The sequence below is a fragment of the Dioscorea cayenensis genome, chromosome 8, assembly GCF_009730915.1.
Source record: "Dioscorea cayenensis subsp. rotundata cultivar TDr96_F1 chromosome 8, TDr96_F1_v2_PseudoChromosome.rev07_lg8_w22 25.fasta, whole genome shotgun sequence".
NCBI lineage: Eukaryota > Viridiplantae > Streptophyta > Magnoliopsida > Dioscoreales > Dioscoreaceae > Dioscorea > Dioscorea cayenensis.
Genome location: NC_052478.1, coordinates 13748550 through 13762855, shown reverse-complemented (window position 1 = coordinate 13762855; position 14306 = coordinate 13748550). Strand labels below are relative to the sequence as shown.

Here is a 14306-nt window from a genome sequence, read left to right as displayed (position 1 = left end):
TATATGAAACATTTTATGTTAATAAAAATTATTTCTCTTTTAACAAGTATAATGTAGGCAAAATTTAGCCAATTTTAATATATAATGAAATGTATTCAATATATATACTTACAACTTTTAATTATTTATTTATAGTCATATGTTATCAAGAGTATGTAGTTAATAATCATAATTTTTTTTACAGTTGGTATTATATCACTATGCAATTGTTGTACAATAATTCAACAAGATACATTGTCAAAATAAATTGTATAACAAAATAATTTATCAAAGTTCATGGAATTAATAATTCCCAAAATTTAAAAGAACCCCCCTTTAGTCCCTCTTTTTCAATCATTTTTCCCCCTCATTATCAATTTCCTTCTCATCAATACATTACACATAGTTATTAATAACAACCATCAAATAACCACAAAATATGTATATATATATATATATATATATATATATATATATATATATTTATATATATACACCCAATTTTTTAAACATTGCACAAGATACTTATTTATTTATGAAGTTCAAAATGTAGAAATATAAATCAAATCTACTCTTCTTGTAAGAAGGACCGACAAAACAAGATTGACATCTCTGACTAAAGATGTAAAAATATAATGTAAAAAATACATTTAAAAGATTATATCAATAACCAGAGTAGAACAACCCAAACCAACTATTTCTCTATATATTCATTTGTGAGGTAGTTGTGGCTATCCCAAGCAAGAAAAAAACACAGAGCTAGAGTAATCCTCCCCAACAACACTCCACCCTCTAGTGTTTGTAAATTTTAATCCATCTGAGATCCTCTTTTCTCATCCTTTCTTATTATGATTATTTAATTGTCAAACAATTATTATTTTCTTTTTAAAACTGCATATCATTCTTGCAGTTTTAAGTGATCCTTCCTTATTATGCTATTCATTTCTCCAACTTAATTTATGATATATATTCAATGTAATTTGCAATGTTGATACGGAAAAAGGACAAAGAGAGAATGAGTACATCCAAATTTAAGACAATTTGTGTTTTTTGTGGTAGTAGCTTAGGGATAAAAAATAGTTACCAGAATGCTGCCATTGATCTTGCCAAAGAACTTCTGAAAATATTAACTAAATCTTTTATCCATCTACTCAATGTGATTCCTAAGCCTCTAATGGATAAAGAGGTATGGAAGTGATTTTTTTGTATATTACAAACTCTTAAGAAACAAAACCTCAAACCACAGATATCAATGGTTATTCTTGATACATTATTGTTTTTATTGTCAGATCATTGGTGTCACTATAGAAGATTTAAAACCAGTTGAAAATATGCACTAGAGGAAAGCATAAATGAACCTACATTCTGATGTCTTTATTGCTATGCCTGGTTTGTATTTTGAATGTGATAATATTTGGTTGTACCTAATTTGGATCACAAAAAAATGAAAAAAAAAAAGTTGTTCATTAGGCAATGTTTCATTTTGGCATCACTCTTGGATAACTATTATGTTTTTTTCCCCCTTTAAATAAATTTAAAAAAAACCACTCATATCAAGTGTAATTATTATGCATGAGGTTATGGGACTCTTGAGGAACTTTTTGAAATAATTACCTAGGCACAATTAGGTATACATAACAAGACGGTAATGTGATTCCAATTATACACTTACACAATGAAAATTACCAAAAACAAAATGACTAAATTATGCTTTGTTGCAGATCGGATTGCTGAACATTGATGGATACTACAACTCATTACTTTCCTTCATTGAGCAAGCTGTAGAAGAAGGTTTCATAAAACAAAGTGCACACCATATAATTGTCTCCACTTCAAATACAAAGGAGCTAATTGACAAACTTGAGGTAATTTTTACAAATGGTTTTGAAAAAATATTACTAAATATGAATTTCTTTATATTTATTGCTAATGTGTGAAAATTCTACTGAAATGATAAGACTACTACCCATGTCATGAAGAAGTGTCATCAAAACTAAATTAGAGCTCTGAGCAACTGGAACACTCCCAAAAAAAAAAAATGTAATTCCTACTTAAATATAAAGATACAATTAAAAACAACATTTTAGACAAATATGACCGATTGTAAACTTCAACCTATATGTGAAAATATCAAGTTAACTACAAATGCAACTTGGTCTAACCATGATTTATGGGAAAAAAAAATAATCACATATAACGATAATACTTGCATATCAATTAATAAATACAAAACACAATACATAACTAATTGATTTAGTCTGATTATCATTTAAAAGCAAATGTAACACAAAATTATCCATGCATTAGTGACTATAGCATCTTTTTTTATATGAAAAAAATATTAACTAAGAAATTATTCTTTTACAGGTTGACTCATCAAAGAACAATGCCGAAAAATCTTTCCAATCCAATTCATCTCCCAAAAACCCATCTGTAATGACTCTGATCGGCCTCAACCTGCCTGCTGCCATGGATGACGATGTTGAACACAAAATTTTGTCTGATGCACATCCATAATGACAACCATGAATGAAGTAGAGATATTTCATTTTGTACCCATTTGTTTTGCTATTTTGAGTGGACAATAAAAATTTGAACAACTTTTTCCTATGTTTAATGCATGAATAAATGCTTACAAAGTAAATGGTTTTTTTTTTCCCAAAACTTACTACACCGCTTCTAAAAAATGGCAGTTATCAACAAATGAAATATTTTATTACATTTAGACCCCAAAAAAAAACGAACAATGAGAATATATAAAATAACAAATAAATTAAAAAAAGGAAAAAATAATTATATATATAACCCCGTAGCGTCAGCACGGGCCTCCCACACTAGTTATTATTTACATTATAGTTGAACATATTATTAATAAATATTTATACTGTCTTTTGATAATTTGCATTAAATTCATATATAATGGTAATTAAAATTTATTTCTCTATTATGATTTTTTTTTAAATTCTTATGAAATTTGTAAAGATTTCCAACCACTCTTTTAAAATACACACGTATATATATATATATATATATATATATATATATATATATATATATATATACCACTCTTTCCAAATACATTCGTGTATATATATGTATATCATTCTTTTAAAATACATATGTGTGTATATATGTATATATACATATAGCCGATTTGGTATTTGTTGAAGTAGCTCAATCATAATTATTTATCAGTGAGTTTTTTTTTTTTGAATAAGCAACAGACGCCCCTCATTTAAAAGATTATCAAAGGACAGGGAGATACAGTGATGCACCGATTTTGGTGGTTTGTGGACCTTTATGAAAATCCCTTAGCATGCAATCCTGAAAGGGTGAAACTATAGTTACTTCCAAAAAGGACTTACACTAGGACTCAATGATTATCACCTATCATGCACCAATTATGATAAACAATATTTGACACAAATGTATAGTGCGTAAACAATACGAGGAATAGCATGGGGGAGGATTCAAATCCTTAACTTTTGTTTTTAGTTTTGTGTTATAGCATTTTGCTATTAAATGGTTGACTTTATTTATGAGTGGATTAATTATGACCACAAGATATTATTTAGGTTTAAATTTTAAATAATCATATCTTGATATAAAAATGAATCAGTTTATTTTCGTAAAGGAATATGGTATCATGTAAAATGTGTTTTGATTCTGATTATTTTGTGGTCCTCGTTATTTGAGCCAATAGCATATCCAAAATATTCCAAAAATTTAATTAGTAGAATAATTATATTTTTAAAAAAATTATGAATACTGTCATTTGTCTTTATAACTCAAAGATTATTTTATTATTAAACTGATATTTCTAAGAGTTATTAGTGATAATAAAATTTTTGATCTTATTTGAAGTGGTTTTTTTTTCTAAATATTATTATTTTTTAATTAATTATCATATTTTTATAATTATTTACCAAAATATGCACCTTTCAATTTTTTAATGTTAAATTTTAATTTTTTTTAATTTGTGGGTTCCACTATTATTTTAATATTAAAAATTTATTTTTGAAAAAAACTACAAGTTCCACTAGTTTTTTAATATTAAAATTTATTTTTTATAAACTGCGATGAGTCATACTAGTTTTTTAAATAAAAAACAATTTTACACTAAAGCCTTTATAATTTCATAAAATTTTTTATAACTAATTTTATTCCCACTTCTACTCTTTTATTTCTACTTTCACTAATTTTAACTGATAAAAATTATGGGTAATATTTGGTCAAAATTTTAAAAGATAAAAATTGTTGTAGTTATTTTTTTTTATGCATAAAAATTAAAATTATCTCCAAATATTTGAATAGTTAAACATGTAACGAGATATGGCATACTTTGAGACTTTGGCATAGAGGCAACGGGGTGATTAGATAATATACTGCAGGAAAGTGGGCTCAAATGATCATTTGACAACGAAGGTCAAAGGTATGGTCATATAACCACCAATCTAGCTGAATGTGTTAACTCAGTGTTCAAAGGGACAAAGAACCTTCCTATTACAGCCTTAGTTAAGTCAACTTACTTTCGACTTGCTGAGTTATTTGTAAGGAAAGGTGTACATGCCCAATCTCAGATTACATCAGGTCAAATATTCTTGGAAGCGCTAATGAAGACAATTCAGGAAAATCAACAAACAACATGTAACATTTATGTTCGTCAATTTGATCATGAAGAAAATTCTTTCATGGTAGATGAAATGGCACCACCTTAGTGTGGTGGTATAGCTGGCAGTTACCGCATTTATTTGAGTAGACGATGGTGTGATGTCAGTGAGTTTCAAACATTTCATTTTCCTTCATCATGTTCTTGTAGCGTGCACATATATTCATCTACATTAACAGGCATACATAGATAGTGTTTATAGGCTTGAGATAATTTTTAATGTATACCAAAAAAAAGTTTCAGCCAATGTCAAATGAGAGATACTAGAATCTCTATAATGGTCCACATCTATGTGCTGATCTTACAATACGAAGACCACTTTCATGGCACCCAAAATCTACCAAAATTCGTAATGAGATGAACTTAAAGGAAGGCTGTCAGCCAAAACGTTATGGTTTATGTCGTGATGAAAGTTATAGTCGTCCAAATTGTTTGAATGCAGCTAGTCCAAGTCATATGTCGTAATGTAATCTAAATATTATATTTGTTAAATCATTTTATAATATATGTACTTGTTTTGGTCCATTTAATATTTCAAATGAGTTTGTTTTAGTTGTGTGAGTAATTTTTGCATGTTAAAATTTTTGAATGTTTAATATTTTGTTATTATAAAAAAAATTAAAATTATTAAAATTATTAATAATCTGTTAGAATTAGTGAAAATAGAAATAAGAGAGTAAAATTGAGAATAAAACAAGTTATAAGGAATTTTATGAAATTATGACGGCTTCACTATAAAATTATTTTTTAATTTAAAAACTAATAGGATTTGATGTGATTTTAAAATAATAAATTTTAATATTAAAAAACTAGTGGTGACCCATAGTTTATAAAAAAATAAAATTTTAATATTAAAAAACTAGTGGAACCACAACACTTTTAAAAAACTAAAATTTAATATTAAAAAAATAATGATGCTTATTTTGGTAAATAATTATAAAAATACCTACTTTGATAAATAATTAAAAAATAATATTTAACAAAAAAAAAGCCATTTGAAGCTGTGGGATAATTATAAAGGCTTTTTTTAATATTGTTTTCTTTTAAATTAATTACCGAAATACTCATTTCCGTAATTATTTATGGGAATAAGTATTTTCTATTTTTTAATATTTTTTAAAAAATTAGGGTCCTACTAATTTTTTTAATATTAAAATTTTATTTTTTAAATCACGGGTTCCAGTGGCATTGCTACACTACAAAAAAAATTGCCATATAGCGACAGCCAAATTCCGTAGCTATAGACTATTTTTACCAACAATACTTTAAAATCGTTAGAAAAGACAAGATATTTACTGATGGATTTTATTCCGTTAGTATAGCTATTATTTTATTCTGACTTTTATCTATAGTGATAGTCAAATTCTGTAGTTATAGATTGTTTTTACCAACAGTACATTAAAAATGTCAGAATAGACAAGATATTTACTGACGGATTTCATACCAACACACCTCTATGACTGTCAGGAGAAATTAAATATTTATTGATGCATATTCTTCTATTAGTATAGTTATTGTCATATACCGACGCTTATCTATAGTGACGGTCAAATTTTGTAGGTATAGACTATTTATACTGACAAAATTTTAAGAATAAATCAAGCATATAATGACACCTATTTTTCTATTGGTATAAATATTACTATATATTGATTCTCATCTATAGTGACGGTCAAATTGTGTAACTACAAATGGTTTATACTAATGAAATTTTATAATTATTAGAATAAATTAGACATTTGCTGATGTTTATGCTTTCGTTGGTATAAATATACAAAATATATTTTAATAAAATGTTATATATATATATATATATGTATATTATATTTAATTATTAAAATGATCCAACCTCACTGGATGAAACCAGTTGACGTTGTAAGCAACCAAATTGAATTAAAATAAACACAAATTGAAGAAGTCTTCTTAATATCAAATGGAAGAAGTTTACTAGAAAAATAAACACAAATTGAAAAAAAAACATATATTATCAACAACCATAATTTCTAGTAAACTTACAAAAATAAATAAATAAATATTTAAGATTATATATATATATATATATATATATATATATATATAGATATATTAAAAACCACCACCCTAGTAATAAAATAAAATTATAAAATTTTGTAAAAATTTTTACTAGTGATAAAAATTCAAATTATTTAAATAAATAATTTTGAATCTACTCAGAATAAGAGTGGTCTCCTCCTTTGTAAAGCTTGCTCTAAATATTTTAATCTGGAATGGCTTAAACCCCTGCCTCTTGAAAAATAATGATAAGTCATAAAATAAAAAAGAAATATAAACTAAATGCAGCTTATTATTAATATTTACACTTTTTAAATGCAGCTTATTATTAATATTTACACTTTTTTTTGTTTGAGTAAATATAGTTACATTTGTTTAAGTGTATAACAGAATATATATAAACACACTCTAAATAAATGTTAAAATATGAAAAATAAATACAGAAAAAAAAAATCTCCAAAAATAAGAAACAAAGAAGAGAGAGAGAGAGAGAGAGAGAGAGAGAGAGAGATGAAAAGAAAGAGGAGAAAGAAGCTTGTTCAATAAGTGAAGAGAGAGATGAAAAGAAAGAGGAGAAAGAAGCTTGTTCAAGAAGCGAAGGTTATCCAGCTCAGTGACCTTGAAAACCCTATCAATGAACTCCGTCTCTTCCTCTCCCAACTTCCGAACATCCACCTTCTTTGGCTCATACCTCCTCCTCCTCCTCCTCCTCATCCTCCACAATTCGATTCAATAACCTAGTCCGGAGGCGATCGTAGGTATGAAGCTTCTCGATCGCCGCCCAACGCAACGTCTCCTTGTCGCCAGCCTCATCGGACCTCCATGACGCCGATCTCCCACTCCTCCTCACAAATACCTCTTCCATTCCCCACGCCCCCATCTTCATCTCCATGCTCATGCTCCGACGGAGATTCTGGCTAGCTCGCTGGCCGGAATCCCAGAGAGGAGAAGAGTGATGAGTGGGAGAGTGAAGAGGAAAAGTGATGAGCAGTAGTAGGAGAGTGACGATTAATGAGTGATGAGTGGGAGAGTGTTGTTGATTTAGAGTGTGGGATGCTTATTTGATTTCTTTGAGTTTATCATTGATTGATATTCTGATTTTTGCCCTTGTTTTTGGTTTTTGAAGATTAAGCTGTCCAAGGAGCGGGATTCACTTGCTCTGACTTCGAGGAAATTGGCTAGAGATTTGGCGAAGGTACTGCTATGATATTTTCTTATTTTGAGTTTTGATGCTTAATCTCTAGTTCGAATGCTTATTTATTTACTCCTTAAAACATAACTAATCCAAACGTTCTGTAGAATTTATATTTGGAAGTAAAATCTGCTCCTCAGCACAAAATACAGTCACTAATTTCACATCTCTACAAAGTATTATCAAATTGTTTCCCATGATAAGGTTGTTGGAATCATCATAACTTTGAAAGAAAGTGAGCAAAAATATATGCATACAACATGTGTATACAGTGATGCTTGTTATTTGTCTAGTTGATGACTTGTTGATGTCTTACATAGGCTGACAGATTCAACCAGAGATTTAATCTCTGGTTGATGTCTTATTGTTATTTGTTACTGTTATAGTGATGCTTGGAATACTTGCCATATAGTGGATTTAATTTCCATGCATCCATTTCAATGTTATTGTTACTATATATATATATATATATAAATTCTAAGACATATAACACCGCTAAATCAAGTAATAATAGCATATAACACTTTCTGTAGAACTCTTATTACGCAATCATTTTAAGTGTATTGATTATTTTTTTGATTATTTTTTTGATAGGATATTAAATGTTCAGTATAAATGCTTATGATCCAATATTTGTTAAAAGCAAAAAGCTGATCAATGATGTAGAAACGGGGAAGATAGAGACAATCTAATATGACCAAAATCTAGCAAAAACTATATCCTTGCAAAAAAATAATTTGCACTGGTTTAATGCAAGGAAAACTATTGCAAGCATGACTTTTTGTCCGTGATATACAAAGGATATGAAAATCTTTAAGTTCTTTTCAAATACAATAAAATATATTTTGTTTGAGTCTTATTCTAAAACACTTTAAAGGTCTCTGTGCAGCTCTGGTTTGAGTTGAAGTTCCAAAATAAATGGTGCAGCAGTTAGAGGAGAAATTTTAAAATCTCTATCTTGAGTTTAGAATATGAATGTACTGTTGATTCTTATCTTCTATATTCAGGTGATCTTTAATTACAATGATCTTATAAAAATCCCCTATATGGATGAACTCCACAAAAGAATAAATATGGATGATGTGAGAATGAGGTGTGCTTCTTTTGCTTGATGGGTAATCTGTACTTACATAGTTTCATGCATGTTTAGTTTCATGTGTTAGAAGATAAACTCCTGATATGTTGCAGTTCTTGTTAGTTATCTCCCTTTTTATGTACATCTATTATTTTTGTTTTGAGAATTCCCCTCTACATGGAGAATTCACTTAGGATTTTTTAGTGGAAGCTTGGTTGCGGCTTTCATTTCCTTTCTTTCTTTTGCGCCACTATGTAGAAATGAGCAAAAAGAGTTAACTTTTTATCTTTCAATTTACTCTTGTTTTTTTGTAGAAACATTTTTTTACCATGTGACTGATATTTTTTTGCCTAATAGAAATATCAAGATATTATTGCCATTCAATCTCAAAATGTTAATTTACATTATGATTGTATTATTGACCATTGGGTTGCAATGATTTTTTGCTACACCTAAATCATAGATGATTTTGTCACCTTTTTTGTGGTTGCCTGCATATTGTTTTTAATGAATATATACTTGATATAGAGCTGATAAAGGATATTTATTGGTCTTCTGGCATTGATGAACATGGAATAAGCTAAAACTTTTTTCAAGACATACTTGTGGATTTTATAATTTTATAATTGAAGGAAAAGAAACATTTCTACTATTTTTTCCCTTCATTCTTCATTCTTCAATTTAGATCTTTTGTACATGTAAGATCTTAGTCAATGACTTGGTTTTCCCTTGCACACTCAAATATTACTTTCTGATAGAGAAGTCGAAGAAATAGGCAATTTGGATTACAATGATAATTTCTTCTTGTGATTATCATCCACAAGATAATCATAATTGACCTCGAGATTGAGAATTCAAGTAAAATTATATATTCCTAATCAACACCTTATTGTGCATGTTTTTCTTATTGTGTCAATTCTGCATTTCTGTTAATTGTTAATATCTGTATATTGTGTCTTCAATTTCAGGTGAAGTAGAAAAGCAGCTAAGCTTGTTAGAAGAATTGGTTCCAAATTCGATTAGCAAGAACACTTAAATGACAAGAGATTTTCTTTACAGGCAAGTGCTAAAATGAGAATTCACATTTAAATTTATGACAGTTATTTTTGTCTTGCATAATCAAGAGTATTACAATGAAGCTTCTTGGCATATCTTTTGTCCAAGACAATTGATATTTACTAGCAAAGATTATTATTCCCGTTCTACTAAAAACTAATTGGAGAGATAATATTCTTCTTATGTTTTCAATGATTCAGTGTTTCTGATGATGTTTACATGTATGCTCAATGATATGTTTACTTGCAAAGCTAACACTTGTCTCATGTGTGTTACAGTATAAATAACAAATTGAATCCCGATTTCATTCGAGTGAGGCTTTTGGAAGCTCAGTGAGGGTTTTGATCACTTAATATCACTAGCAGGTAATACTATTTGTACAATCTCTTTGATCATTGTTTACTGTCTCAATAATGACCTTTCAGCCTCTATTTATCATTCATTTATCATATAAAGTAGTTGATAAATAATTCACAATCTGGATGCACAGCATCATCACGTGCACACACCATATTCTTAAAGCACAAGTGGCTTGCTAAAACATAGAGAAGAAAAAAAAAGGAAAAAAAAAAAAAGTAACAACAAAAGAAAACTGAAAAGCTATGCTTCTCCAACGAACAATGAGAAGTTTTACTTGGATCATGAAGATTAATGATCAAACGTGGGGACATGGAGATGGTGTTGTTTCCTTTTCCTCATTGCACACTTTCTCATCCTATTCATCTCTTTGTCCACAATTTTTCTCAACTCTAGAGATTACTATTGCTTGCTTCACTCTCTTTGGCGCTTTTCTACTACTTATTTTGTTCTATATTTTGTGCAAGAAGTTACTATTAGCTTTCCCACTTAAAAACTTGTTCTTCATGTTATTTGGCCATCATTGACGGCAGCTACAAAGTGATCACATATTGAGGATCACTGAAGAATAATATGATGATGAAGCAGTTATTTAATGTCATGTGTGTAATGCATTGTGTCTCTATTTTTCCATTAATAAAGTTGCTGACACATCCCATATGGTAGTAGTTTCTTATGTATTAGAGTGGATAATCAATTAATAAATTCATTTAATTAAGTGAGGTTGTGTTTGATTGGATGTCTTGGAATTTTTATCAGAAATGGAATTACTTTACTTTTAATATATATCTTATTTGTTTGGATCTTCAAAACTCCATTTATGGTTGCTATATATCAGCTTCCTGGTTTCTATGGATTTTCATGGATCTCATCATATATCGATAGGTTTTTTTTGCAGGAATGGTGATTTTGGTGCGTCTTGTGTGTGTGTGTGTGTGTGTGTGTGTGCGCGTGTGTGTGTGGATTAGGGTTTTCTTGAGTTGTTATTTATAGGTTTATTTGGTTGTGCAAAACATTGGATTTGAATGGATCTTGGGGGATTAGTGTATGAAACTTGATGGCGCTGTTATCTTTCTGGGTTATTTAGTTCATAGTTTTCTGTGAAAATTTCAGCCATAATATTTGCCATTTCTTGTTTGATCAAAGTAATTATTGATGCTTAATGATGTAGATTATGGGTATTTTACTAATCAAAATTAAAGATCGGATCTTCAAGATTTTTTGGATTAATTTGTTACTCTAGTTAGGTTTATTTATTTTGTGGAATTTGATGTCCATACTATTGATTATATTTGTATGGCTTATTGTCAAACATATATTGGCCAGCTCAACCCAAATTAAGGTATAGTTTTAACTGGAATAATGCCCACTAGTTATTTTTCTTATATATGATCTCCTTTCTGCTTTGTATACACCAAATTTTATGTTGTCATAAATTTTCAACATTATTTAGATGCTTAATGATACTTCTAATTAATGGTATAGATCATGAAAATATGTGTGCGTGCGTGTGTGATCTTGAGTTCTTTAATCCATTGATTATATTGATCAAATTATGAGTGACTTATATGTGAATAGGCTCTTTCTTAACTTTATTATTTTTTTTAAATTAACCCGAAAATGAAGGATGATTTATGATTTGTTAACTCAATGGAACTAACTGTTCGTTTTTTGACAACTTTGAGCTTCATTTGTACTAATCATTGATTGATTAATTATTAGTTATAACTGTGTTCTTCATAATCATATCACATATATAACTATAAACATATACAACTCTTTATAATATTTGAATTTTATAGCTTTGGTGTTTCTTATCATTGAATTATATATATATATATATATATATATATATATATTAATTGTTGTGAATAAATTGCATGGCTGTACTAATTCTTACTACTCTCTTTTTTTATGTTTGTTTGAAAATTATGGTGTATGTTTCGAACAGGCAGAAAGGTGAGCCTGTGTGTGTTCAAGTTGTAAGTCCAGGACTTCATGTTTTTACTTGTGCTAGACTGGATACTCCATGGCATAAAGTAATAATATATTGTTATTATCATATGTTTAGGAATATGTGTTTATAATAATGTTTGCAGGCACAAGTACTTGGTGAGAGTTTGAAGGAGATGTTGAGGAGTACTGGAGATAAAGAAATTGTTGCGAAGGAGATGATGGAGAAGTTGATGGGAAAAAGAGTGAAGGTTGAGAATGATAGGTTGCCAAACACTGGGTGTGACTCTGATTGGGAACACAGACTGAGCTCAAACTATGTTGAAACGGACACCGAACTGGTTATTATATATTTATATATACATATATATATATATATATATATATATATATATATATATATATATATATATATATATATATATATATATATATAATTTTGGTCAAACTTGTTATTGGTTTTTTTCTTTTTAATTTAGTATTTTGATGGGAAACAGGGAGTGTTTGGGACAAAGAGTACAGGGGTATTAATACTGAAAACAGATGGAGAAACATGTTTCTATGAGAAGTACTTGGAGGAAGGAGTGTGGAAAGAGCATAGTGTGCAGTACCATTTAGATGTTTGATTGGTTTATGTTTTGTGTGTGTGTACTTTATTTTTTTAGTTTAACAAAGAATCTATTTGGCTTTCTCAGTATGATGAGCTTGCGTTGTTGGAAATTTATCTCTGGATTGGAAATTTATCAGCGCTATCAATGAAGGATTTATTTATGTGTCTTTTGATTTAATCAATAAAATTGTTTTTTATTTTGTTATTTATCATTTTTGTTTTTATTTATTATCAGGTGAAAAATATTATAAATTATATAATATGCAAAAAATGTATAGGTATAATGATGATATTATCAAAAAATTTCATCACTATAGATATACTGACGGTATTACTCGTCAGTAAAAACTTTTAGAAATTATCATAATAGATATACTAACGATATTATTTGTCAGTAAAAACTTTTAGAAATTTAATCACTATAGACATACTGACGGTATTATCCGTCAGTAAAAACTTTTAGAAATTTAATAATCACTATAAATATACTGATGGTATAATTTGTCAGTAAAAACTTTAAGAAATTTAATCATTATAGATATATTGACGGTATTATCCGTTAGTAAAAACTTTTCAAAATTTTATCACTGTAGATATACTAACAGTATTATCCGTCAGTAAAAATTTTTCAAAATTTCATCAATGTAGATATACTGACGGTATTATCCGTCAGTAAACAATTTAATAATTGATTTAAGAAAAATGATATAGTGACGGGCATCTCTGTCAATATAGGTTATAGTTACATACTCAATGCTATCGGTACATCCTGATGGGATATTGCAACAGATGTAATTTTTGTCAATATAAGTCTATAGTGTCGAAGGATAATTTGACGAAAATTTCACTGTTGCAATAGGGTTCATGGCTGTCGGTATAGCATGAAAATGGCTATAGTGACAAATATTGAGGTTTTAGTGACGGAATTTTGACTGTCACTATATAACAATTTTTTTGTAGTGCTACTAAGGATGCTTTTATGTTTAAGTCAAGCGAGAAGCATCCATAAGCATCCATATAAGGGGAAAGGGGTTGAGGTAGATGGGTGGGGATAACGGTTTGGGGTCTACGATAGTGGAATTCTCGATTAAGTCATCTCCTTGCCAATGCAAACCATTCTAGTCTTATATAGTCTCCATACCAATTTAGTTTCACATCTTTAGTGATTCAATTCATTCTATTAGATGGCCAAGAGGGCTTTGTAGCTTTTAGAGAGTCTTTCTCTTCCTTTCGATTGCTTGGCAATTCTTCAGGCCCATTATTGTAGAGTCCATCTTCTTCTTTAGATGAGCGGATGAGCTTAACAACTTCTAAACATTTGTTCCCTGTCAGATGAGTAAATACCTAAATCTAGTTTATTAAGTTTGGATCATGCAATTTGTCA

At 28.9% G+C, this 14306-nt stretch overlaps 1 protein-coding gene and 1 pseudogene across 1 annotated transcript; both read left to right on the top strand.

Moving 5' to 3' along the window:
- The first annotated feature begins 964 nt into the window (after window positions 1-964).
- LOC120267301 lies at window positions 965-2496 on the top strand (annotated as a pseudogene).
- Window positions 2497-12290: 9794 nt separating this feature from the next.
- Window positions 12291-12938, top strand: LOC120267300. The gene is made up of 3 exons (XM_039274963.1): window positions 12291-12341; window positions 12459-12653; window positions 12810-12938. The coding sequence occupies exons 1-3, from the start codon at window positions 12291-12293 to the stop codon at window positions 12936-12938; spliced, it is 375 nt and encodes a 124-aa protein (XP_039130897.1).
- Window positions 12939-14306: the final 1368 nt, after the last annotated feature.